Below are 27,317 nucleotides of genomic sequence, written 5' to 3' on the forward strand. Positions count from 1 at the left end.
AACTACTGGATCATGTGCTTCCACGAATCATGGTATCAAACCATGCTATCTCTCCCGACCAGCCCTCAGAATCCCCAAAACTCTCCTCGATGCGAGTATAGATCCTGTCCTTCCAATAGTACGAGCTCAATACTACCTTCCACACCTATCCTTACTTTCCTGAAGAATCATCTTAGGTCCTCCAAGGCTTACTCAAAAATATCCTTCCGATACCTGCTCAACAACGAAACAACCGCATCAAAACACATCCTAGGTTCTCCTAGAGTTTCCCCACCTCCCCTGCTGAAGGGATCCAATCAATGTCAGCCAACCACTTCATAAATACAATTACATTCAACAAAACTTAAATAATCCTTCGACTAAAGGACCCAACCCTACAACGGTTAGACTCAGACGAGGGTTGCGCAATAGGGACAAATCCTTCACTCTAAGATTTCTTAACCTCCATTGCATGTAACTTAATGTATTCATTTAATAGTTGGCTAACATCAACATGAGCCCCATAAAGCATGAAGCAATCAACATTCGAGCAACGGAGACGACTGGCACTCAGATACTACGAAATCTAGCAGATCCTCATACAGAATTCTAGATCATTATCTCCCACCATCTCGGATGAACCTTCACCCTGCACTCACTCTCTCGAGAGTAGCTAATCATTTCACGTGCTATCCGGCCATGAACTGCACCCACTCATGAAACTTCCACCAACCCTGTAGCACTCGTGTATGCTAATCATGAATAGCACTGGATCCTATAATTAAACAGTCGAATACTTGATTCTACCCTAAGCCATTCAACAAACAAGAACATGAAATTAGGCCAAACCAAACATTCTCAGGATATAGAATCTAAGTTATGTACAGGTATGATGCATACACTAACCAACTACAGTAATGATGTCAATTTTATTTAAGAAAGAAACCTAGGTTGTCATGTATCATATAATCAAGGACTTCTATCACACAATTCCTGAAGATCCTTAGCTTATCACTAGCATGCTGTTCAAAAATTCATAAATCAAATCATATCAGATAACATGTATGGATATTTTGGGAAAAACTTACTTGAGTGTATGCACCACACCCTTTCTTGTATTAGAAAAGCCTTTTCTTTAAAAACATTTTTGTTTGAAAAACTCTACCAAACACTTAATTTGAGTTCAGAAACACCCGAGAGTATGTCTGAATCCCTCAAACCAAGGCTCTAATACCAACTTGAAACGTCCCAAAAATAAGACCCGAAAATTTTCATTTTTAAATTAATAAAACAGTAAACCATATCATTGTCACAAAATCAAGGTGATCGAATTTTATCAATGCATCATCATCATCAGAGTAAGTCATAAAATGCAGAAATGAATGGTGTGTGCTCGACAATCATCTCGGGCTTTTCCCTTTAAACCAGAAGTGTTTGAAACATAAACTGAAAACCATAAGCACAAATGAAACATCCCCAAAATATGGTCCAACATTTTCATTTTAATTTAAAAATAAAACCACAGTTATCAACCCATTTCATCAAAACATAAGTTATAATATCTCAAACATTGTTATCAGAGTGTTAAAACATTAGAGTAAACATCCCAGGCTAAAACATCTTGGTATGTGCAATGCAGTCATCCCGAGCTCTTCTCTTTGCAACTGGAAGTACAAGAAACCAAATCCTAAAACCATAAGCATGAAGCTTAATGAGTCTCCCCAAACTACCACATATCATACGTATAATCATATATGCAAACATTAGGCCTAGCCCGCTACTTTGTGCCCTCCTGGCATCAGATAAATCCGACATTAGGCCCTGCTTGGCATTAGGCCCCGCCTGGCATCGAGCCCTGCTCGGTATATATATCTGTTTCTACTAGGCCCTGCCTGTCTCTAGGCTCCGCCCGCTATACCCATACAAACGTATAAGCATAATCAAACTAACACATAACAAGAAAACACAACACTAATATTTCTAGACTCAAGGCCTCACCTATCTCGGGCCCGCCCCTACTCTACTACTAATGAGATATGGAACCCCGTCCACACTCAGCTAGTGATAAGATACGGCCCCCCGCCCACACTCATCTCCCTACCAGGCACATACAAGTTTCGCAAATACAACAATGATAACTAAACATGCATTCCTTCCTCGGGTACCACCCGACATCGAACCATAGTTCGGAAACATACATATAAACCTTCCTCGAGCCCCGCCCCGCCCATAGTTTGGAAACATACATATAAACCTTCCTCGAGCCCCCCCCCCCCCCCCCCCCCCCCCGGCGACATCAGACCCTAATCCGGAAGCATAAAACTACATCGGGCTAACCCCAACATCGGATCTAAATCCAGTATACACTGACATACATAAACGGGCTAACATTGGTGCCTTTGACCCATTCCTAACGGAGAAAATTCACGTCGCAAGCTGACTGTAAAATCCTGCGAATAGCCTCTTGCTACTAGCTGGCAGATCCTCGAACTGTTGATCTCTCGACACACCAAGCTACCATTACCCAAAATAACAATTATTCCAAACCAATAATTCTCCTTAGGGTAAATTGACCATTTTACCCATAGTCCAACTTGGTCCATATCTATAGCCCAAACCATAATATATAAAATGGCCCAACACTAGGTAGGCTTCCCAGGCCCACTAGTGGCCCGCTAATGGCCTGATTTTCTAATTGGGCCCAATCCCTCTAATGGGCCTTACCCTAAACCCAAACATGTTCTTGCCCAAATTATCTTACTTTTGATGGCCCACTAAGGCCCAAATAACTAAAATCCAATGTATGGCCCAATCCGAGGCCTAAAACACACCAAGCCCAACGTACTACTCTGTTAAGTCACTTTTCCATTAAGCACTTAATAGTATATTCCAAAGGCTATAAACACATATCCAATTCCTCTTCAATGTTTTAATCAATAAAGTCACTTATTTGGTGACTTTACATAACCATAATAATCCCAAACTCCAAAAATTGCATTCTATTCTCATAAAAGTGATCGTAACTCATGCATGGACCCGATAAGACATCCAAGATGACAACTTTCTGCCTTAGGGACTCATTTAGCACTGAGAGTGGCAACTATAAGCCTAGGAGACGGATTTAAACCACAAAGCTCTATTATTAGAGACCAAAAAGAATCCAAAACCATACAACACTAGATCTAAGCAAACTTGAGGAAAGTTCAAGGCTTTATACCTCAAGGTGATCTGAAATGGAACCACAATCTTGGATTTACTTCTTCTCCTTTGGTCCACCACCTTGCTATGCTCTTCATTTGCTTGGAAAATGGCTTCACAACACCAAAATGCTCTCTAATGGCCTCCAATGCTCCAATAACACTCAAGCTAGGTTTAGGGTTTTGTTGTGGCTGTCTAAGGATGAGAGGGAGGCTAATATCTAGAGCATTATGTTCTTTATATAGTGATTAGCCCTATAATTAGGGTTTAGGAAGTTTGAGCATACCCTGGGCGTAAAACCTTCCGAATAAGACCAGGAACCCATAAAAGACCGAGTCGCCTATACCCTTGGCCTATGAACCCACCACCGAATACTTTCAAAACTGGGTGTTACAATAATGCTTAGTGAGTTCCCAAAAACTACCACATACCATACATACATAAATAAACACACAATGTGCCCCCCCCCCCCCCCCCCCCAATTACTATAATAGTCCCTGCCCAAACACGCATAACAGGCCACGCATACTGAGTATAACGGGCCCCACCTTAACTCACATAACGGTCCCCACCCAATGAGTGTAACAGGCCCCACCCTAACTCGCATAACAGATAATAGAATATAATATAACAATCGGTCCCTGCCAGCATACATATAAACATATAATCATATATACATACAAACACATGTGACAATCACAAAGATAATAGCATACCACACAATGATCGGGCCCCGCCTTCTGAGAATAATGGTCCCCACCCTAACTTGCATAACGGGCCCCGCCCATATACAAATCATATACGCATTAAAGAGTCACACATACATCTAGCATCCTACATAACAAACCATGGGTCGACATTGGTGTCTTCGACCTGCTAAACATAGTGACGAAACTCACCTCAATCCACTGATAATCAAATAATTGTTCGGACCGCCGAACTGGATAACCTCATGCTAACTAACAATGAATACAATCTTAATCAATAATTTACCCGATAACTAAAAAATACCCTTAGGTCAAACTTTGTCAACCCTGATCAAAATCGAAGTCAATGGTCAAGGTCCAAAAGTCAATATTTCTTTCCAACGAAGTACACCTTGCGTACCAAGAGAGTATGCCAAACGTACTCCGATGTTGACCAAAAAGCAGGGTGCTGACCGTGTGCGCGCATCGTACCACCAGTTACGCCTAACATACTCAGCCCAGTCCAAAAACTCCATTAACAGCTTATCCCATTAACTTCTTACATCCAAAAACTCAGATCTAAGCCTAAAATGATGACCTAAGGTATAAAGTTTCCAACTTTATGACTTTGCATGACTATAAAGTTTTTAATGTCGAAAACCCTAAGTTATTAACCCAATAAGACATCACAACTCTTGCACGGAAGGGATACAAGGGCAAAGATCAAATTTTTATAGTTCATAATAGCTTTATAATGGATAAAGTTTCAAACTTTATCCATTAGAATGGTCCCAACAAACAAGATCTAGTCTTTAAGTCTCAAAGGGACCCACAAGTTCATCTTTTTCTACTTAATCCATTAAGTACAAGTCTTCAACTTTCAAATCTAAATCAAAATGATGTTTAGATGGATAAAGTTGCCAACTTCATCCATAACAAGGTTAAAAACTTTCAAGATCTAAACTTTATGCACTAAATTAATCAAAAGCTCATAACATCCAAAACTAGTTAGATCTAACAAAAGCATCATCAACATTCAAACTTTATACCTCTAGAAGATAGATGATGGTGACCAAAGTCCAGATCTACAAGCTCCAATGCAACCAACACTTCTCCAAGAAGTTCCTTCTTGTCCAAGGTGCACCATGCATACTCCAAAGCACTCAAAAAGACCTTCTTTTAGCATACAAGGCTCAAATAGGGTTAGGGTTTCATGGAAGGTGTGTTGGAAGGGTAGAGGCTAAGAATGGAGTAGGTTTGGGGTAGTTAAGGAGCTTAAATAGGGCTTAAACGACTGAAATAGGGTTTGGGCATTGATTGCGTACGCCCAACGTACTCAGGGTGCCTCAGTACGCCCAACGTACTCCCCTCTGTACGACTACCGTACTCAACATAACCCAAAACCGACCAAACTTGAAACGGACATAACTTCTTCGTTCTAACTCCGATTTTGACGTTCTTTATATCCACGGAAAGGTAACGAGAAGCTCTAAACTTCTATAAACTCATCCTTGACTTAAAACTTTCTGAACAAAAATCCAAAAGTTATAAAACCCCGAACTAACACTTTACCGAAATACCCCTTGGCGCCAAAACACAGACCGAACTCCCAGATCATCCAAATTACATTACCCACACCCAAATAGGTCTAAATCTCTTTTCCTTAGAGCCCATAAGCCTAATGATACTCGGTGTTCGTGTCACCACCCCCATGTAGGAAATGATTCGGAACAGGGCATTACAATATTTAATGCTTCTTGCATGGATTATGGTTTTAGTTCGATATGTGTTAAGCCAAAAGTAACTAAATAGAATTCTAGGGATCTTCAATACCTTTATGTGCATATAAAGAACACCGAAAATGAAGTTGAAACGATGATGATGTTGTTTGAAGTTGAATTGGAAGTTGAGGGTTTTGCCCTACTTAGGGCATAGGCAAGCTACACATAGCATAGATGCTGAATGCGGAAAACATTTTTATTGCTCTATGTATAGCGTAGGTTTTGCAATGCAAGGTGTAGCCGCTGCTGACCAGAACCATAACCTTAACGTTTTGGGTCCTATTTAAGGGTTCTAACTTCTTGGAAACCTTCCCATAACAAGCCTCCATCACCTCATATCATTCTTTTGAAACCATAGCCACCCATTGTGAGTTTTGGAAACATTAGTGTGATTTTGTGTGCATTATTGAAGGAGGCCATTGGAGAAGCAAATGTGAGCTCCAAGCTTTGTAGATCCAACCTTTGCACTTCATCACATATCTCCAGAAGCTATAAAACTTGCGTCTTGATGTTCCTTTTTGTTAGATCTATTTATCTTATGGGTATTTATGCTTTATGTCGCTTCACCTTGATCCTTGTGAGTTGGGGTTACTCCAAACAATTTGAATGCCTCATTATGACGTTTTTTGAGATTTTAGAGTCATGAAAATGAGAGCTTGGTCACTGTCATGCATCCATGCGTGATTTGTTGAGCAAAATGTGACATCTTGGACCTAGATTTTGGTTGTGTGTTGTAACACCCGCCTATCTAGGAAAACATTATTATAATGATTTAATAGTTAAGGTCAACATTTGTAACCTATTTTGAAGTAATGAAGAAAAATTATTTGAGTATTATATGATTTATGTGCAATATACATGCCTATAATGATATAATAATAATAATATTATTATTATGTCTCCAAAATAGAATGAAGATTTGACCCAATATCTTTAAAGAAATTTCAAGTAGTCGTAACAAGGATTTCTGGGATATAAGGAATGCTGAAATCCAACTTATAAGGAAGAAGTTATGACCCATCGAAGTTTAGCGACAAAACCGACACGACGTTGTGTATCGTAAAAAGTGAGTTTGCGATAACATACTTTTTAGCGTAAGCAATCTAAACGAGAGTCATAGTATATGGTAAACCGAGAGCTGCATATAGAGAACGCCAAAATCTAACTTCGTTCAAGGAAATTATGATATTTCTAAGATTTTACATAGTAGTATGCAGCCTGAAAATCGAATTTTAGATCGATCTATTTTTAGCCGACACAATATAAACAAGATTCCAGGATCTCGTTAATAGGAGCGTAACAATATAAATAAAGACGAAAATGGACGTCGGATGACAAAGTTATGAATTTTTTACGGACTTTAACTGCATAAGCTTGTTAAAGAATAATTTTAAAAAATAAAATCAAAATTAGCAGATGGAGTCTAAACAAAAGTTGTAGATTGTGTTGCTACCTACGCGTGGATATAAAGAATGAAAAAAAACAGAGATCGTATGTGAAAGTTATGGAATTGAGAAGATAATTAAATTTTTGGTTAAGATGCGAGGCTGACACAAGGCACAATCCTTACCGTTGCTTCCTCCCCACACCTTGCCACCGGATTGCAACACCTGTCGATGTGCACCCAACATAACATGCTATACACCCAGCGTACCTATTATTTACACCCCGCATACTGCGAGTTTCCAACCTATAAATAGAGGCGCAAATCTCTCATTTTCTTCACACCAAATCTATTCTTTCTCTCTCAAATACCCTTTTTAGCCCTTCCCCTTCCCTAGCACTTCCCAAGTGTTAGAGGCGAATCCCAGAGCGTCAGAAGGCTCCGAGAAAAGAGCTTTCGACTAAGAAGTTTTGGCCATGCAGAGCGCCGCTCCTAGCTAAACCCCCTTGTAAGTGAGTTATGCATACTCTACTTTAAGTATAACTTATGTTTAAGTTCGTTATCGTTATTATGAACCTATAAAAAACATGTATCAATGATTCAAAGTTGTTATACTGATTGATCTACTTACGGGGATGATGTCTAGGCTGTGATTTAGTGAGGTGTTTAAAGTGGGATTTCCAAACAATATATTACGTATGCCAAAAGACCCTACTTCTGATATGATCCTACCTGGTTGTTCCTTACTTGATGGATCATGACATAGACATTGAGTTAATGATGAATCTAGACTAATAATTAGTTGCAATAAATATTAGACTAAAATCTAGCAAGAATGATAATCGGCTTCATCGGAGGAAATGAAAATTGTTAGAAATGAAGCGCTGCCCGAATTACGGGTCATCACTTCAACATGTGAGTGCATAGTTACTTTCATCTTACACATAAATATGAAGTATTTAATATATATTACGTGCTACACGTGCATATTATCTGTGTTCCTCATATCTATGTTGGATGAACGATTTAAACATGTTTTACTTGATTTAAATTGTATATGTATCTTATACCTATCAATATGTTAGGAAAAGATGAGTAGATGAAATAGATGATGAAAGACGAAATAAAATGATGAGAGGCCTCGATGTTGAAAGTTGACCCAATCATCCAGTGGAGTATAGATGACAACCACGAACTATTCTAGACAGTCTAATGGAACGCAAGCAAGATCACAACCTATAGGTGTTTGTGAGTGATATGTTCACCAGTGTACTCCATCCTCCTCATGGTTGCCTTACTAACATATATTCCTGAGGAATCCCCTAAGCAGAATTATCATCCCAATGACGATCCTTAGGCTAGGTCCTTTGAATTAGATGCTTTAGGGACATAAAGTGAGGATAACGGGAATAGGGTAATCGGGTTGAATGATTTGATGAAATTAATAAACTCAATTATGGTGAGTTGAAAACCCTATGTGCTCACCAAGCTCCGAAGCCTAACCCACTCAGTTCCTTGTATTACAGGTAGAGGAAAAAGAGCACATAAATATTGATCTAATGAGAGATCTATAGATTATAGGCCATTACAATAATAGCTGTTGTAAGGCCTGTACTATTTTTATTTATGGTTATGTACTATATTAACAATGACACTCCAACGTTTTTAATATAGTGAAAACTCATTTATTTAGAAATGCTTTGATAATTTACTTATCATATTTTTAGGAACAAATTCCGCAACATATTTCGTCAAAAAGATACTCTAATTTTTAGATAAAGCATAAACAAAATGGTCTATTATGGCCATGAAATTGAGGATGTCACACATGTGCATCTTGGACATGCAAAGTGATAAAGTTAGAAACTTTATCCATCTAGATGTTCATTTAGATCAGAACTGGGAGATCGGAAGTTTGGCTTGCTATATTAAGAGCTTAACCGATTTTAACTGGATCAGGGGCCCTACAATGGGTGTAACGGATGTACGCATGACGTTGATCATTTACGTAGGGCATAAATCAACTGAGGGTTGGCGTTGACTTTTTGATCTGTTCGACTTTTGCTCGACCATGTTGGGACTTAATATGGGAAGGGAAAAAGGTCTTTTGCCCAAAGGAATTTTAATTGTGAGCCTAGACCTTCCATGCGCCATTCATTTGCTTGATTGTTAGTTAGGGTTTTATTGTGGATATGTTTAGAAACGAGAGGCTTGATATCTTCTGCTCGAGTGGGTGGTTTTTCTTGTCTTTAGGATCGAGGTGAGTCTTCATACTATACTCGTGGGTCGAAGGCACCAATGCCAACCCACGAGATTGTGTTATGTAGGATGCTAGTTGTCTTTATGATACTTGCATGGAAGACTCTAGGATTAGCCCGTGACACTTGTTTGAAAGACCATGTGCGTAGGTCACGGGAGTTGTGTGTAAGACCTTGGGGTAGCCAAGGCACTACAAGGGAAGACCATCGGGACAACCCATGAAAATTATATGAAAGACCATAGGGGTATCCCATGTCAATGTATGTATGGTATGTGGTATTTTGGAGAAACTCACTAAGCTTTGTGTTTACGGTTTGTAGTTTAATATTTTTCAGGTACTTCTAGTTTCAAAGTGAATGGTCAGGCTTGACTATACCGCATCCCTTTATGGTTTTTTTTCCGCATTGGTCACTTTTGAGATACTATGATGTTTGAAAATACAGTTTTACTTTATTTGATTTTGGAACAATTGGTTGTATGACTCAATGTTTAAAATGAACATTTTATTAGCATTTGTGGGACGTTACAAATGCATAATCTCCATCCTTACAACAAAGTTGATAGTGCGACGACGGCCTTTTCCATGACCATTTGAGTAAGCACCATGATTTGTGGATCTGTCATACCACAAGAAGAATTACATGAGCCATGAGAAGCGTGTTTCATGAGAAGGTTGATGTGGTTGTGCTGAAAAAAGACATGGGTGGAAGAGAAGATACGTGAGATGAAAGTAAGAAACAATTCATTAATTTCTGCTTGAGAGAGAAAGTCACAAAAAGAGGGATGTGGTTTTATAGCTAGTTGTGTTATAGAGAAGGTCTCGAAAGAAGCCCCCAATAACCCGTGATTTTTGTGAAGACCAATCACTGCAGGTTGATCACATATAGTTTTGAGTTTACAACCGTAATCGGACACTGTATGATTTCCCTTCTGAAGTTGAGGAAGTTATTCATGGAGTATGCAACCATTAAATGGAGTAGTGTTTGTAGGAGTTTCAAAATCGTACCATACCTCACCGATTATTTTTAGGCCGAATGCCCTAACCTTGGCATCTTCAGAGAGGGAAGAATAAAGCAGAAGAATAAATCGTTGGTCAGCCTCTTGCTGAGAGGGATAGGTAAGATAGGGAGAAGCTTTACCTACTTGCATCAACAATTGTGGGTTCCGGAGAGCTAACGGTGCCATGCACGTATCCTGTGAGTTATTGAGTTTCGGACAGGCAAGGAGTGGCAGGACCTGAATATGCCACAACAAAATAATTATAAGATGATCGCTTGATTATAGCATATGAAGTAGAGTGGCTAGTGAAAAAGAAACATTCATCACTGGTGAAGTCGCCGCCGCAATTGACAATAGTAGGGAAGAAAGAGAAATCGAGAAGTGGAAAAAAATATGGATCAGTAGCTATGTTGTATATTGAAGAATATAAAGTACAAGTTACAACATATAGGAAAGGAAATAAGAAATTATCCTATTTTTGAGGATCTATGTACACAATGGTCCCTCTATACTTTGTTGACTAATTAACAACTAGATCTACCCCAAAAAGAAAAAAAGGTTTGTGCTTTTTCGGATGTATCAAAAGTTGTCCGGTTTATATCAAACACCAGATTGATTGTCTATCAGAAATTTTCGTGCTACAACTAATTTTGGAGGTGGAAATGTCCAATCTTTTATTTGTCTGCTTCGGATGTATAAAAGTCCCGAATAAAACTGCCTAAATTTTTTCTCCTGGAACGAGTACTTGAATTAGAGACAACTTGTAGGTTGAAGTAATCCAGAAGCAGTACCAGCAGCAAAGGAGCAAGAGGAGACTGCTGGTTGACCCGCATATTTTAGGTTAACATCCTTTAGTCTGATATTAGTGCATGGCTTCCCCTTTCTACAATCAAATTTCACTGCCACCCGTGTTGCTGATGTTCCATGTACATCCTCATACAGCACGTTGCTGATCTTTACTCCTGAAACCTGATTCGGGCAATTCTCATTGTTTGGGCAGTAATTTGCATCTATTAGTATCGGATTTTTTACGTTCACCATACTTGCATGCTGGAAAACAACATCCTTCACGAATCCATTGCTACGTCTTGCCCATGTCTTTATCCTTAAACCATTGTCACTACCTATAAATGTCGCAGTTTTTACAGTAACATTCTGAACACCCGCTTCTATAACGTCCCAACCTAGACTCCCGATGCTGCATCCACATAACACAACTAATTAACACATACACAAACACACTTGGAGAAGAATAATAATATATCATAGTTCAAAACAAAACTATAGATGTTATATATAAAAAACTCATGTACCTGATGCCATGACCGGGGCCACAAACCACCTTCTCTATCCAGATGTTAGAATTGCCAGGGCCAATGGAGATGCAGTCGTCCCCTGTGGAGATCTTAGAATTCAAGATAGTGACGCCTGTGGAAGATGATAAATGGATACCATCTGTGTTTGGGCTGAGCCCGGGTGCTGAGATGCTCACCCCTTGTAGCTTGGCATTGGTGCATGCATATAACAGGATGTGGAACATTTGGCTGTTTAATGACCTTAAATTACTGATCACTATGTTTTGGGAATGGTAGATGCCAAGTGTCTGTAACATTAATGATATATATATAATCTTAGAAAGGAATTTAAAAACAACTATATAAAAAAGTTTATAAGGGGTGCATACGAACCGTAGCTCCTTTAGGACATGTCTTTCCAGAGGATTTGCAGGCCCATAGAGAAGAACCTTGGGCATCAAGGGTTCCACCGGAGATTGTAACATGGTTAGTCCGGTAAAACTTAATCCAAACTTGGGCGTTGCCTACAGCATTATACGTTGAGGGAGCCACCAAAGTACCATCTATCTTCATTGTGATGGCTTTGCTCTTACATGTTTGGCCGGAGAATGTGATTGCAGAACCAATCAAGTACCTGCCAATGGGTACATAGATGATGGCGGGATTTGTTGAATTACAGGCCAAACCCCATGCTTTTAGGAATGCACTTCTTGAGTCTAAGCGCCCATTGGCTTTGGCTCCAAAACTTAGGACGTTATATGTTACCTTTGCTGAATATGAGTACTGAAAGAGGAGGAAAATGATCAAGACTGGAACAATATTTAGTTTGGTGACCATGATGAATTCGTTAAGAAATGTTATAGCTCTATAACCAACCCGTTGATTCAGTTATTTATATCTGTTAAAATTGATTGCATAATCGAGGTATGCACCGGGGGTAGGTTGTATTATTGATAATGATTGATATGAAGTACTCCGTATGTATAGGATTACGTACTGATCCATCGAGATGGTAACATGCAGGGAATATTAATCATGTAACCTCCATAATATATTAACATCTAAACAAGTCTGTATAATATTCATTTCACAAAATGTGGTTTGAAATTTCGATAAAAAGGTTATTCTAATTATGAAGTTATATTAAAATGGTGTGAATGGTATTGGTAGATGTTATATATGTATTTAATATAGTTATCCTAATGCAAATGGGAATGAATATGCAGGGGCTTATGATCTCACATGGATTAATAGCGGAATGTCAACACTGCCTAAAAAAATTATTGAGGACGTTCTACAAAAATTATGTCAACCTTGAAATAGTTTTCTTCTTAGGGATAACTATAGATAGAAATCATTATATATTAAACCTTCAAATAAATTTAATATTATACTAAAAAGCTTATTAATTATATGCCTTAGAAAAACAAAGGCATCAAGAAATATTTAAGTGTTTATCCCAATATAGTATGTCAATGCAAGCGCAGGAGGGTGAAATTTCCCCAATCATGGTCACTTTAACATTAAGGATTTCTTGCAAGAGTATAAGCCAACAACGACTTACGATCCAAAACATGCCCTCCTAGCCTGCAATCCCAACCATCAATCCGATACCTGACCTGCCTATATCCCAAGAACATGTACCCCTGATCACATTACAAAACATCCATAACACATCAATCCACCAGTGCAGGAATGCACTGACATATTATCGCCAAACACAACGACCCTATTATGGGTTTACATACTAACTCTAAAAGCCACAAGCCTGTTCACTCTTTCTACGAACTCAGAGAACTGAAAGGGCATCACCCCCACCACAGATAGCGGCATTCCAATCTATCAATCAACTACTCACTTCCAGCTGCAGTTCTTTAGCCGATCATAGCAACCGTTTCCTTCTTGAGTCTTGCGACTCGAATGCACGACCTTGAGCAACCCTACCACAAGGATTAATAGGTACATAACTACTGGATCATGTGCTTCCACGAATCATGGTATCAAACCATGCTATCTCTCCCGACCAGCCCTCAGAATCCCCAAAACTCTCCTCGATGCGAGTATAGATCCTGTCCTTCCAATAGTACGAGCTCAATACTACCTTCCACACCTATCCTTACTTTCCTGAAGAATCATCTTAGGTCCTCCAAGGCTTACTCAAAAATATCCTTCCGATACCTGCTCAACAACGAAACAACCGCATCAAAACACATCCTAGGTTCTCCTAGAGTTTCCCCACCTCCCCTGCTGAAGGGATCCAATCAATGTCAGCCAACCACTTCATAAATACAATTACATTCAACAAAACTTAAATAATCCTTCGACTAAAGGACCCAACCCTACAACGGTTAGACTCAGACGAGGGTTGCGCAATAGGGACAAATCCTTCACTCTAAGATTTCTTAACCTCCATTGCATGTAACTTAATGTATTCATTTAATAGTTGGCTAACATCAACATGAGCCCCATAAAGCATGAAGCAATCAACATTCGAGCAACGGAGACGACTGGCACTCAGATACTACGAAATCTAGCAGATCCTCATACAGAATTCTAGATCATTATCTCCCACCATCTCGGATGAACCTTCACCCTGCACTCACTCTCTCGAGAGTAGCTAATCATTTCACGTGCTATCCGGCCATGAACTGCACCCACTCATGAAACTTCCACCAACCCTGTAGCACTCGTGTATGCTAATCATGAATAGCACTGGATCCTATAATTAAACAGTCGAATACTTGATTCTACCCTAAGCCATTCAACAAACAAGAACATGAAATTAGGCCAAACCAAACATTCTCAGGATATAGAATCTAAGTTATGTACAGGTATGATGCATACACTAACCAACTACAGTAATGATGTCAATTTTATTTAAGAAAGAAACCTAGGTTGTCATGTATCATATAATCAAGGACTTCTATCACACAATTCCTGAAGATCCTTAGCTTATCACTAGCATGCTGTTCAAAAATTCATAAATCAAATCATATCAGATAACATGTATGGATATTTTGGGAAAAACTTACTTGAGTGTATGCACCACACCCTTTCTTGTATTAGAAAAGCCTTTTCTTTAAAAACATTTTTGTTTGAAAAACTCTACCAAACACTTAATTTGAGTTCAGAAACACCCGAGAGTATGTCTGAATCCCTCAAACCAAGGCTCTAATACCAACTTGAAACGTCCCAAAAATAAGACCCGAAAATTTTCATTTTTAAATTAATAAAACAGTAAACCATATCATTGTCACAAAATCAAGGTGATCGAATTTTATCAATGCATCATCATCATCAGAGTAAGTCATAAAATGCAGAAATGAATGGTGTGTGCTCGACAATCATCTCGGGCTTTTCCCTTTAAACCAGAAGTGTTTGAAACATAAACTGAAAACCATAAGCACAAATGAAACATCCCCAAAATATGGTCCAACATTTTCATTTTAATTTAAAAATAAAACCACAGTTATCAACCCATTTCATCAAAACATAAGTTATAATATCTCAAACATTGTTATCAGAGTGTTAAAACATTAGAGTAAACATCCCAGGCTAAAACATCTTGGTATGTGCAATGCAGTCATCCCGAGCTCTTCTCTTTGCAACTGGAAGTACAAGAAACCAAATCCTAAAACCATAAGCATGAAGCTTAATGAGTCTCCCCAAACTACCACATATCATACGTATAATCATATATTGCAAACATTAGGCCTAGCCCGCTACTTTGTGCCCCTCCTGGCATCAGATAAATCCGACATTAGGCCCTGCTTGGCATTAGGCCCCGCCTGGCATCGAGCCCTGCTCGGTATATATATCTGTTTCTACTAGGCCCTGCCTGTCTCTAGGCTCCGCCCGCTATACCCATACAAACGTATAAGCATAATCAAACTAACACATAACAAGAAAACACAACACTAATATTTCTAGACTCAAGGCCTCACCTATCTCGGGCCCGCCCCTACTCTACTACTAATGAGATATGGAACCCCGTCCACACTCAGCTAGTGATAAGATACGGCCCCCCGCCCACACTCATCTCCCTACCAGGCACATACAAGTTTCGCAAATACAACAATGATAACTAAACATGCATTCCTTCCTCGGGTACCACCCGACATCGAACCATAGTTCGGAAACATACATATAAACCTTCCTCGAGCCCCGCCCCGCCCATAGTTTGGAAACATACATATAAACCTTCCTCGAGCCCCCCCCCCCCCCCCCCCCCGGCGACATCAGACCCTAATCCGGAAGCATATAAACTACATCGGGCTAACCCCAACATCGGATCTAAATCCAGTATACACTGACATACATAAACGGGCTAACATTGGTGCCTTTGACCCATTCCTAACGGAGAAAATTCACGTCGCAAGCTGACTGTAAAATCCTGCGAATAGCCTCTTGCTACTAGCTGGCAGATCCTCGAACTGTTGATCTCTCGACACACCAAGCTACCATTACCCAAAATAACAATTATTCCAAACCAATAATTCTCCTTAGGGTAAATTGACCATTTTACCCATAGTCCAACTTGGTCCATATCTATAGCCCAAACCATAATATATAAAATGGCCCAACACTAGGTAGGCTTCCCAGGCCCACTAGTGGCCCGCTAATGGCCTGATTTTCTAATTGGGCCCAATCCCTCTAATGGGCCTTACCCTAAACCCAAACATGTTCTTGCCCAAATTATCTTACTTTTGATGGCCCACTAAGGCCCAAATAACTAAAATCCAATGTATGGCCCAATCCGAGGCCTAAAACACACCAAGCCCAACGTACTACTCTGTTAAGTCACTTTTCCATTAAGCACTTAATAGTATATTCCAAAGGCTATAAACACATATCCAATTCCTCTTCAATGTTTTAATCAATAAAGTCACTTATTTGGTGACTTTACATAACCATAATAATCCCAAACTCCAAAAATTGCATTCTATTCTCATAAAAGTGATCGTAACTCATGCATGGACCCGATAAGACATCCAAGATGACAACTTTCTGCCTTAGGGACTCATTTAGCACTGAGAGTGGCAACTATAAGCCTAGGAGACGGATTTAAACCACAAAGCTCTATTATTAGAGACCAAAAAGAATCCAAAACCATACAACACTAGATCTAAGCAAACTTGAGGAAAGTTCAAGGCTTTATACCTCAAGGTGATCTGAAATGGAACCACAATCTTGGATTTACTTCTTCTCCTTTGGTCCACCACCTTGCTATGCTCTTCATTTGCTTGGAAAATGGCTTCACAACACCAAAATGCTCTCTAATGGCCTCCAATGCTCCAATAACACTCAAGCTAGGTTTAGGGTTTTGTTGTGGCTGTCTAAGGATGAGAGGGAGGCTAATATCTAGAGCATTATGTTCTTTATATAGTGATTAGCCCTATAATTAGGGTTTAGGAAGTTTGAGCATACCCTGGGCGTAAAACCTTCCGAATAAGACCAGGAACCCATAAAAGACCGAGTCGCCTATACCCTTGGCCTATGAACCCACCACCGAATACTTTCAAAACTGGGTGTTACAATAATGCTTAGTGAGTTCCCAAAAACTACCACATACCATACATACATAAATAAACACACAATGTGCCCCCCCCCCCCCAATTACTATAATAGTCCCTGCCCAAACACGCATAACAGGCCACGCATACTGAGTATAACGGGCCCCACCTTAACTCACATAACGGTCCCCACCCAATGAGTGTAACAGGCCCCACCCTAACTCGCATAACAGATAATAGAATATAATATAACAATCGGTCCCTGCCAGCATACATATAAACATATAATCATATATACATACAAACACATGTGACAATCACAAAGATAATAGCATACCACACAATGATCGGGCCCCGCCTTCTGAGAATAATGGTCCCCACCCTAACTTGCATAACGGGCCCCGCCCATATACAAATCATATACGCATTAAAGAGTCACACATACATCTAGCATCCTACATAACAAACCATGGGTCGACATTGGTGTCTTCGACCTGCTAAACATAGTGACGAAACTCACCTCAATCCACTGATAATCAAATAATTGTTCGGACCGCCGAACTGGATAACCTCATGCTAACTAACAATGAATACAATCTTAATCAATAATTTACCCGATAACTAAAAAATACCCTTAGGTCAAACTTTGTCAACCCTGATCAAAATCGAAGTCAATGGTCAAGGTCCAAAAGTCAATATTTCTTTCCAACGAAGTACACCTTGCGTACCAAGAGAGTATGCCAAACGTACTCCGATGTTGACCAAAAAGCAGGGTGCTGACCGTGTGCGCGCATCGTACCACCAGTTACGCCTAACATACTCAGCCCAGTCCAAAAACTCCATTAACAGCTTATCCCATTAACTTCTTACATCCAAAAACTCAGATCTAAGCCTAAAATGATGACCTAAGGTATAAAGTTTCCAACTTTATGACTTTGCATGACTATAAAGTTTTTAATGTCGAAAACCCTAAGTTATTAACCCAATAAGACATCACAACTCTTGCACGGAAGGGATACAAGGGCAAAGATCAAATTTTTATAGTTCATAATAGCTTTATAATGGATAAAGTTTCAAACTTTATCCATTAGAATGGTCCCAACAAACAAGATCTAGTCTTTAAGTCTCAAAGGGACCCACAAGTTCATCTTTTTCTACTTAATCCATTAAGTACAAGTCTTCAACTTTCAAATCTAAATCAAAATGATGTTTAGATGGATAAAGTTGCCAACTTCATCCACAACAAGGTTAAAAACTTTCAAGATCTAAACTTTATGCACTAAATTAATCAAAAGCTCATAACATCCAAAACTAGTTAGATCTAACAAAAGCATCATCAACATTCAAACTTTATACCTCTAGAAGATAGATGATGGTGACCAAAGTCCAGATCTACAAGCTCCAATGCAACCAACACTTCTCCAAGAAGTTCCTTCTTGTCCAAGGTGCACCATGCATACTCCAAAGCACTCAAAAAGACCTTCTTTTAGCATACAAGGCTCAAATAGGGTTAGGGTTTCATGGAAGGTGTGTTGGAAGGGTAGAGGCTAAGAATGGAGTAGGTTTGGGGTAGTTAAGGAGCTTAAATAGGGCTTAAACGACTGAAATAGGGTTTGGGCATTGATTGCGTACGCCCAACGTACTCAGGGTGCCTCAGTACGCCCAACGTACTCCCCTCTGTACGACTACCGTACTCAACATAACCCAAAACCGACCAAACTTGAAACGGACATAACTTCTTCGTTCTAACTCCGATTTTGACGTTCTTTATATCCACGGAAAGGTAACGAGAAGCTCTAAACTTCTATAAACTCATCCTTGACTTAAAACTTTCTGAACAAAAATCCAAAAGTTATAAAACCCCGAACTAACACTTTACCGAAATACCCCTTGGCGCCAAAACACAGACCGAACTCCCAGATCATCCAAATTACATTACCCACACCCAAATAGGTCTAAATCTCTTTTCCTTAGAGCCCATAAGCCTAATGATACTCGGTGTTCGTGTCACCACCCCCATGTAGGAAATGATTCGGAACAGGGCATTACAATATTTAATGCTTCTTGCATGGATTATGGTTTTAGTTCGATATGTGTTAAGCCAAAAGTAACTAAATAGAATTCTAGGGATCTTCAATACCTTTATGTGCATATAAAGAACACCGAAAATGAAGTTGAAACGATGATGATGTTGTTTGAAGTTGAATTGGAAGTTGAGGGTTTTGCCCTACTTAGGGCATAGGCAAGCTACACATAGCATAGATGCTGAATGCGGAAAACATTTTTATTGCTCTATGTATAGCGTAGGTTTTGCAATGCAAGGTGTAGCCGCTGCTGACCAGAACCATAACCTTAACGTTTTGGGTCCTATTTAAGGGTTCTAACTTCTTGGAAACCTTCCCATAACAAGCCTCCATCACCTCATATCATTCTTTTGAAACCATAGCCACCCATTGTGAGTTTTGGAAACATTAGTGTGATTTTGTGTGCATTATTGAAGGAGGCCATTGGAGAAGCAAATGTGAGCTCCAAGCTTTGTAGATCCAACCTTTGCACTTCATCACATATCTCCAGAAGCTATAAAACTTGCGTCTTGATGTTCCTTTTTGTTAGATCTATTTATCTTATGGGTATTTATGCTTTATGTCGCTTCACCTTGATCCTTGTGAGTTGGGGTTACTCCAAACAATTTGAATGCCTCATTATGACGTTTTTTGAGATTTTAGAGTCATGAAAATGAGAGCTTGGTCACTGTCATGCATCCATGCGTGATTTGTTGAGCAAAATGTGACATCTTGGACCTAGATTTTGGTTGTGTGTTGTAACACCCGCCTATCTAGGAAAACATTATTATAATGATTTAATAGTTAAGGTCAACATTTGTAACCTATTTTGAAGTAATGAAGAAAAATTATTTGAGTATTATATGATTTATGTGCAATATACATGCCTATAATGATATAATAATAATAATATTATTATTATGTCTCCAAAATAGAATGAAGATTTGACCCAATATCTTTAAAGAAATTTCAAGTAGTCGTAACAAGGATTTCTGGGATATAAGGAATGCTGAAATCCAACTTATAAGGAAGAAGTTATGACCCATCGAAGTTTAGCGACAAAACCGACACGACGTTGTGTATCGTAAAAAGTGAGTTTGCGATAACATACTTTTTAGCGTAAGCAATCTAAACGAGAGTCATAGTATATGGTAAACCGAGAGCTGCATATAGAGAACGCCAAAATCTAACTTCGTTCAAGGAAATTATGATATTTCTAAGATTTTACATAGTAGTATGCAGCCTGAAAATCGAATTTTAGATCGATCTATTTTTAGCCGACACAATATAAACAAGATTCCAGGATCTCGTTAATAGGAGCGTAACAATATAAATAAAGACGAAAATGGACGTCGGATGACAAAGTTATGAATTTTTTACGGACTTTAACTGCATAAGCTTGTTAAAGAATAATTTTAAAAAATAAAATCAAAATTAGCAGATGGAGTCTAAACAAAAGTTGTAGATTGTGTTGCTACCTACGCGTGGATATAAAGAATGAAAAAAAACAGAGATCGTATGTGAAAGTTATGGAATTGAGAAGATAATTAAATTTTTGGTTAAGATGCGAGGCTGACACAAGGCACAATCCTTACCGTTGCTTCCTCCCCACACCTTGCCACCGGATTGCAACACCTGTCGATGTGCACCCAACATAACATGCTATACACCCAGCGTACCTATTATTTACACCCCGCATACTGCGAGTTTCCAACCTATAAATAGAGGCGCAAATCTCTCATTTTCTTCACACCAAATCTATTCTTTCTCTCTCAAATACCCTTTTTAGCCCTTCCCCTTCCCTAGCACTTCCCAAGTGTTAGAGGCGAATCCCAGAGCGTCAGAAGGCTCCGAGAAAAGAGCTTTCGACTAAGAAGTTTTGGCCATGCAGAGCGCCGCTCCTAGCTAAACCCCCTTGTAAGTGAGTTATGCATACTCTACTTTAAGTATAACTTATGTTTAAGTTCGTTATCGTTATTATGAACCTATAAAAAACATGTATCAATGATTCAAAGTTGTTATACTGATTGATCTACTTACGGGGATGATGTCTAGGCTGTGATTTAGTGAGGTGTTTAAAGTGGGATTTCCAAACAATATATTACGTATGCCAAAAGACCCTACTTCTGATATGATCCTACCTGGTTGTTCCTTACTTGATGGATCATGACATAGACATTGAGTTAATGATGAATCTAGACTAATAATTAGTTGCAATAAATATTAGACTAAAATCTAGCAAGAATGATAATCGGCTTCATCGGAGGAAATGAAAATTGTTAGAAATGAAGCGCTGCCCGAATTACGGGTCATCACTTCAACATGTGAGTGCATAGTTACTTTCATCTTACACATAAATATGAAGTATTTAATATATATTACGTGCTACACGTGCATATTATCTGTGTTCCTCATATCTATGTTGGATGAACGATTTAAACATGTTTTACTTGATTTAAATTGTATATGTATCTTATACCTATCAATATGTTAGGAAAAGATGAGTAGATGAAATAGATGATGAAAGACGAAATAAAATGATGAGAGGCCTCGATGTTGAAAGTTGACCCAATCATCCAGTGGAGTATAGATGACAACCACGAACTATTCTAGACAGTCTAATGGAACGCAAGCAAGATCACAACCTATAGGTGTTTGTGAGCGATATGTTCACCAGTGTACTCCATCCTCCTCATGGTTGCCTTACTAACATATATTCCTGAGGAATCCCCTAAGCAGAATTATCATCCCAATGACGATCCTTAGGCTAGGTCCTTTGAATTAGATGCTTTAGGGACATAAAGTGAGGATAACGGGAATAGGGTAATCGGGTTGAATGATTTGATGAAATTAATAAACTCAATTATGGTGAGTTGAAAACCCTATGTGCTCACCAAGCTCCGAAGCCTAACCCACTCAGTTCCTTGTATTACAGGTAGAGGAAAAAGAGCACATAAATATTGATCTAATGAGAGATCTATAGATTATAGGCCATTACAATAATAGCTGTTGTAAGGCCTGTACTATTTTTATTTATGGTTATGTACTATATTAACAATGACACTCCAACGTTTTTAATATAGTGAAAACTCATTTATTTAGAAATGCTTTGATAATTTACTTATCATATTTTTAGGAACAAATTCCGCAACATATTTCGTCAAAAAGATACTCTAATTTTTAGATAAAGCATAAACAAAATGGTCTATTATGGCCATGAAATTGAGGATGTCACACATGTGCATCTTGGACATGCAAAGTGATAAAGTTAGAAACTTTATCCATCTAGATGTTCATTTAGATCAGAACTGGGAGATCGGAAGTTTGGCTTGCTATATTAAGAGCTTAACCGATTTTAACTGGATCAGGGGCCCTACAATGGGTGTAACGGATGTACGCATGACGTTGATCATTTACGTAGGGCATAAATCAACTGAGGGTTGGCGTTGACTTTTTGATCTGTTCGACTTTTGCTCGACCATGTTGGGACTTAATATGGGAAGGGAAAAAGGTCTTTTGCCCAAAGGAATTTTAATTGTGAGCCTAGACCTTCCATGCGCCATTCATTTGCTTGATTGTTAGTTAGGGTTTTATTGTGGATATGTTTAGAAACGAGAGGCTTGATATCTTCTGCTCGAGTGGGTGGTTTTTCTTGTCTTTAGGATCGAGGTGAGTCTTCATACTATACTCGTGGGTCGAAGGCACCAATGCCAACCCACGAGATTGTGTTATGTAGGATGCTAGTTGTCTTTATGATACTTGCATGGAAGACTCTAGGATTAGCCCGTGACACTTGTTTGAAAGACCATGTGCGTAGGTCACGGGAGTTGTGTGTAAGACCTTGGGGTAGCCAAGGCACTACAAGGGAAGACCATCGGGACAACCCATGAAAATTATATGAAAGACCATAGGGGTATCCCATGTCAATGTATGTATGGTATGTGGTATTTTGGAGAAACTCACTAAGCTTTGTGTTTACGGTTTGTAGTTTAATATTTTTCAGGTACTTCTAGTTTCAAAGTGAATGGTCAGGCTTGACTATACCGCATCCCTTTATGGTTTTTTTTCCGCATTGGTCACTTTTGAGATACTATGATGTTTGAAAATACAGTTTTACTTTATTTGATTTTGGAACAATTGGTTGTATGTCTCAATGTTTAAAATGAACATTTTATTAGCATTTGTGGGACGTTACAAATGCATAATCTCCATCCTTACAACAAAGTTGATAGTGCGACGACGGCCTTTTCCATGACCATTTGAGTAAGCACCATGATTTGTGGATCTGTCATACCACAAGAAGAATTACATGAGCCATGAGAAGCGTGTTTCATGAGAAGGTTGATGTGGTTGTGCTGAAAAAAGACATGGGTGGAAGAGAAGATACGTGAGATGAAAGTAAGAAACAATTCATTAATTTCTGCTTGAGAGAGAAAGTCACAAAAAGAGGGATGTGGTTTTATAGCTAGTTGTGTTATAGAGAAGGTCTCGAAAGAAGCCCCCAATAACCCGTGATTTTTGTGAAGACCAATCACTGCAGGTTGATCACATATAGTTTTGAGTTTACAACCGTAATCGGACACTGTATGATTTCCCTTCTGAAGTTGAGGAAGTTATTCATGGAGTATGCAACCATTAAATGGAGTAGTGTTTGTAGGAGTTTCAAAATCGTACCATACCTCACCGATTATTTTTAGGCCGAATGCCCTAACCTTGGCATCTTCAGAGAGGGAAGAATAAAGCAGAAGAATAAATCGTTGGTCAGCCTCTTGCTGAGAGGGATAGGTAAGATAGGGAGAAGCTTTACCTACTTGCATCAACAATTGTGGGTTCCGGAGAGCTAACGGTGCCATGCACGTATCCTGTGAGTTATTGAGTTTCGGACAGGCAAGGAGTGGCAGGACCTGAATATGCCACAACAAAATAATTATAAGATGATCGCTTGATTATAGCATATGAAGTAGAGTGGCTAGTGAAAAAGAAACATTCATCACTGGTGAAGTCGCCGCCGCAATTGACAATAGTAGGGAAGAAAGAGAAATCGAGAAGTGGAAAAAAATATGGATTAGTAGCTATGTTGTATATTGAAGAATATAAAGTACAAGTTACAACATATAGGAAAGGAAATAAGAAATTATCCTATTTTTGAGGATCTATGTACACAATGGTCCCTCTATACTTTGTTGACTAATTAACAACTAGATCTACCCCAAAAAGAAAAAAAGGTTTGTGCTTTTTCGGATGTATCAAAAGTTGTCCGGTTTATATCAAACACCAGATTGATTGTCTATCAGAAATTTTCGTGCTACAACTAATTTTGGAGGTGGAAATGTCCAATCTTTTATTTGTCTGCTTCGGATGTATAAAAGTCCCGAATAAAACTGCCTAAATTTTTTCTCCTGGAACGAGTACTTGAATTAGAGACAACTTGTAGGTTGAAGTAATCCAGAAGCAGTACCAGCAGCAAAGGAGCAAGAGGAGACTGCTGGTTGACCCGCATATTTTAGGTTAACATCCTTTAGTCTGATATTAGTGCATGGCTTCCCCTTTCTACAATCAAATTTCACTGCCACCCGTGTTGCTGATGTTCCATGTACATCCTCATACAGCACGTTGCTGATCTTTACTCCTGAAACCTGATTCGGGCAATTCTCATTGTTTGGGCAGTAATTTGCATCTATTAGTATCGGATTTTTTACGTTCACCATACTTGCATGCTGGAAAACAACATCCTTCACGAATCCATTGCTACGTCTTGCCCATGTCTTTATCCTTAAACCATTGTCACTACCTATAAATGTCGCAGTTTTTACAGTAACATTCTGAACACCCGCTTCTATAACGTCCCAACCTAGACTCCCGATGCTGCATCCACATAACACAACTAATTAACACATACACAAACACACTTGGAGAAGAATAATAATATATCATAGTTCAAAACAAAACTATAGATGTTATATATAAAAAACTCATGTACCTGATGCCATGACCGGGGCCACAAACCACCTTCTCTATCCAGATGTTAGAATTGCCAGGGCCAATGGAGATGCAGTCGTCCCCTGTGGAGATCTTAGAATTCAAGATAGTGACGCCTGTGGAAGATGATAAATGGATACCATCTGTGTTTGGGCTGAGCCCGGGTGCTGAGATGCTCACCCCTTGTAGCTTGGCATTGGTGCATGCATATAACAGGATGTGGAACATTTGGCTGTTTAATGACCTTAAATTACTGATCACTATGTTTTGGGAATGGTAGATGCCAAGTGTCTGTAACATTAATGATATATATATAATCTTAGAAAGGAATTTAAAAACAACTATATAAAAAAGTTTATAAGGGGTGCATACGAACCGTAGCTCCTTTAGGACATGTCTTTCCAGAGGATTTGCAGGCCCATAGAGAAGAACCTTGGGCATCAAGGGTTCCACCGGAGATTGTAACATGGTTAGTCCGGTAAAACTTAATCCAAACTTGGGCGTTGCCTACAGCATTATACGTTGAGGGAGCCACCAAAGTACCATCTATCTTCATTGTGATGGCTTTGCTCTTACATGTTTGGCCGGAGAATGTGATTGCAGAACCAATCAAGTACCTGCCAATGGGTACATAGATGATGGCGGGATTTGTTGAATTACAGGCCAAACCCCATGCTTTTAGGAATGCACTTCTTGAGTCTAAGCGCCCATTGGCTTTGGCTCCAAAACTTAGGACGTTATATGTTACCTTTGCTGAATATGAGTACTGAAAGAGGAGGAAAATGATCAAGACTGGAACAATATTTAGTTTGGTGACCATGATGAATTCGTTAAGAAATGTTATAGCTCTATAACCAACCCGTTGATTCAGTTATTTATATCTGTTAAAATTGATTGCATAATCGAGGTATGCACCGGGGGTAGGTTGTATTATTGATAATGATTGATATGAAGTACTCCGTATGTATAGGATTACGTACTGATCCATCGAGATGGTAACATGCAGGGAATATTAATCATGTAACCTCCATAATATATTAACATCTAAACAAGTCTGTATAATATTCATTTCACAAAATGTGGTTTGAAATTTTGATAAAAAAGTTATTTTAATTATGAAGTTATATTAAAATAGTGTGAATGGTATTGGTAGATGTTATATATGTATTTAATATAGTTATCCTAATGCAAATGGGAATGAATATGCAGGGGCTTAGGATCTCACATGGGTTAATTATGTAAACCTTGAAATATTTTTCTTCGTAGGGAAAACTATAGAACGAAATCATTATATATATTATAACTTCAAATAATAGTGACATTATCTTAAAAAGCTTATTATGTGCCTTAGAATAACAAAGGCATCAAGAAATACTTGAGTGTTTATGTGACGCATTACTGGAACCACAAGTAATGAAAACCACGAAGGTCTTCTTGAAACTAGAATAAATTTGATTTCATTAATTGAAACTAGTGGAAAGGCCTAACCCACATTGTGGGTTCGATAGGATTATAGTTTTTAATCAAACATAGATTGCAAAAAATATGGAAAATATGGTTGTTTTATATGTCTTTCTTCCTTCAACTCTAATTCATGCCATGAATTGTTAAGTCCTTCTATAATAGCTATTGGCTCTCTTCTCACCTCCCCTAAAGCCTATTGAAGAAAAATCCGAGGCTGCCCTAAGCCCTACAGTTCCTTCGCTTACCGCCTAAGATGAATCTATTGCCTCCCCTCCCTCCACGAGTAGATATTTAGTGATTAAAGGTTGTTGTGTTGTGAAACCAACAAAATGGTAATTTAGTAAATTCACAAACATGCAAGAGAAAAATGGGTCATTGGCCTAACGTTAAGGAGCCACTCTCTCAAATGAGATATCATAGGTTCAAGTTAGAAGATCCGGTTTTGAACATTGTGACGTTTAGACTTTCCACTTTTAATTAGGAAAAATGGCATAAATGTCCTATAAACTTTTTAGGGTTTCACCATTTAGTCCCTAAACTATTTTCGATGCTTTATAGGGACATAAAGTAGTTGTTGACCTGCTTTTTTAGTCACCTTCACCTAAAAAACCGGTATAGTATGATACTAATACAGTTGAAGCACATTTGGCACCGAATCAGAATTGATGTGGCGATAAAATCTAAATTTTCAAACAAAATTTTCATTTTTAAATACCA

The 27,317-nt window shown here is 38.8% G+C and overlaps 2 protein-coding genes across 2 annotated transcripts; both read right to left on the bottom strand.

Moving 5' to 3' along the window:
* Positions 1-10,764: 10,764 nt before the first annotated feature.
* LOC145057873 (polygalacturonase-like) lies at positions 10,765-12,422 on the bottom strand. Its single transcript, XM_079005785.1, has 3 exons — positions 11,975-12,422; positions 11,600-11,889; positions 10,765-11,484 (listed from the first exon to the last, which is right to left on the bottom strand). Exons 1-3 carry the CDS (start codon positions 12,416-12,418, stop codon positions 11,037-11,039), a joined length of 1,182 nt encoding a protein of 393 aa, XP_078861911.1. The 5' UTR covers positions 12,419-12,422; the 3' UTR covers positions 10,765-11,036.
* Positions 12,423-24,304: 11,882 nt separating this feature from the next.
* LOC145057878 (polygalacturonase-like) lies at positions 24,305-25,960 on the bottom strand. The gene is made up of 3 exons (XM_079005794.1): positions 25,513-25,960; positions 25,138-25,427; positions 24,305-25,022 (listed from the first exon to the last, which is right to left on the bottom strand). Exons 1-3 carry the CDS (start codon positions 25,954-25,956, stop codon positions 24,575-24,577), a joined length of 1,182 nt encoding a protein of 393 aa, XP_078861920.1. The 5' UTR covers positions 25,957-25,960; the 3' UTR covers positions 24,305-24,574.
* Positions 25,961-27,317: the final 1,357 nt, after the last annotated feature.

This window comes from Lactuca serriola, chromosome 6 (assembly GCF_051521515.1).
Source record: "Lactuca serriola cultivar US96UC23 chromosome 6, Lser_US96UC23_V15, whole genome shotgun sequence".
Taxonomy (NCBI): domain Eukaryota; kingdom Viridiplantae; phylum Streptophyta; class Magnoliopsida; order Asterales; family Asteraceae; genus Lactuca; species Lactuca serriola.

What these genes read in the sequence shown, in the direction of transcription:
- LOC145057873 (XM_079005785.1), bottom strand. Translation starts at nt 12,418, where the DNA reads ATGGTCACCAAACTAAATATTGTTCCAGTCTTGATCATTTTCCTCCTC. An exon ending in CATGTCCTAAAGGAGCTACG is followed by an intron (nt 11,890 to 11,974) that starts GTTCGTATGCAC and finishes TTAATGTTACAG; the next exon opens with ACACTTGGCATCTACCATTC. An exon ending in GGCCCCGGTCATGGCATCAG is followed by an intron (nt 11,485 to 11,599) that starts GTACATGAGTTT and finishes ATGTGGATGCAG; the next exon opens with CATCGGGAGTCTAGGTTGGG.
- LOC145057878 (XM_079005794.1), bottom strand. Translation starts at nt 25,956, where the DNA reads ATGGTCACCAAACTAAATATTGTTCCAGTCTTGATCATTTTCCTCCTC. An exon ending in CATGTCCTAAAGGAGCTACG is followed by an intron (nt 25,428 to 25,512) that starts GTTCGTATGCAC and finishes TTAATGTTACAG; the next exon opens with ACACTTGGCATCTACCATTC. An exon ending in GGCCCCGGTCATGGCATCAG is followed by an intron (nt 25,023 to 25,137) that starts GTACATGAGTTT and finishes ATGTGGATGCAG; the next exon opens with CATCGGGAGTCTAGGTTGGG.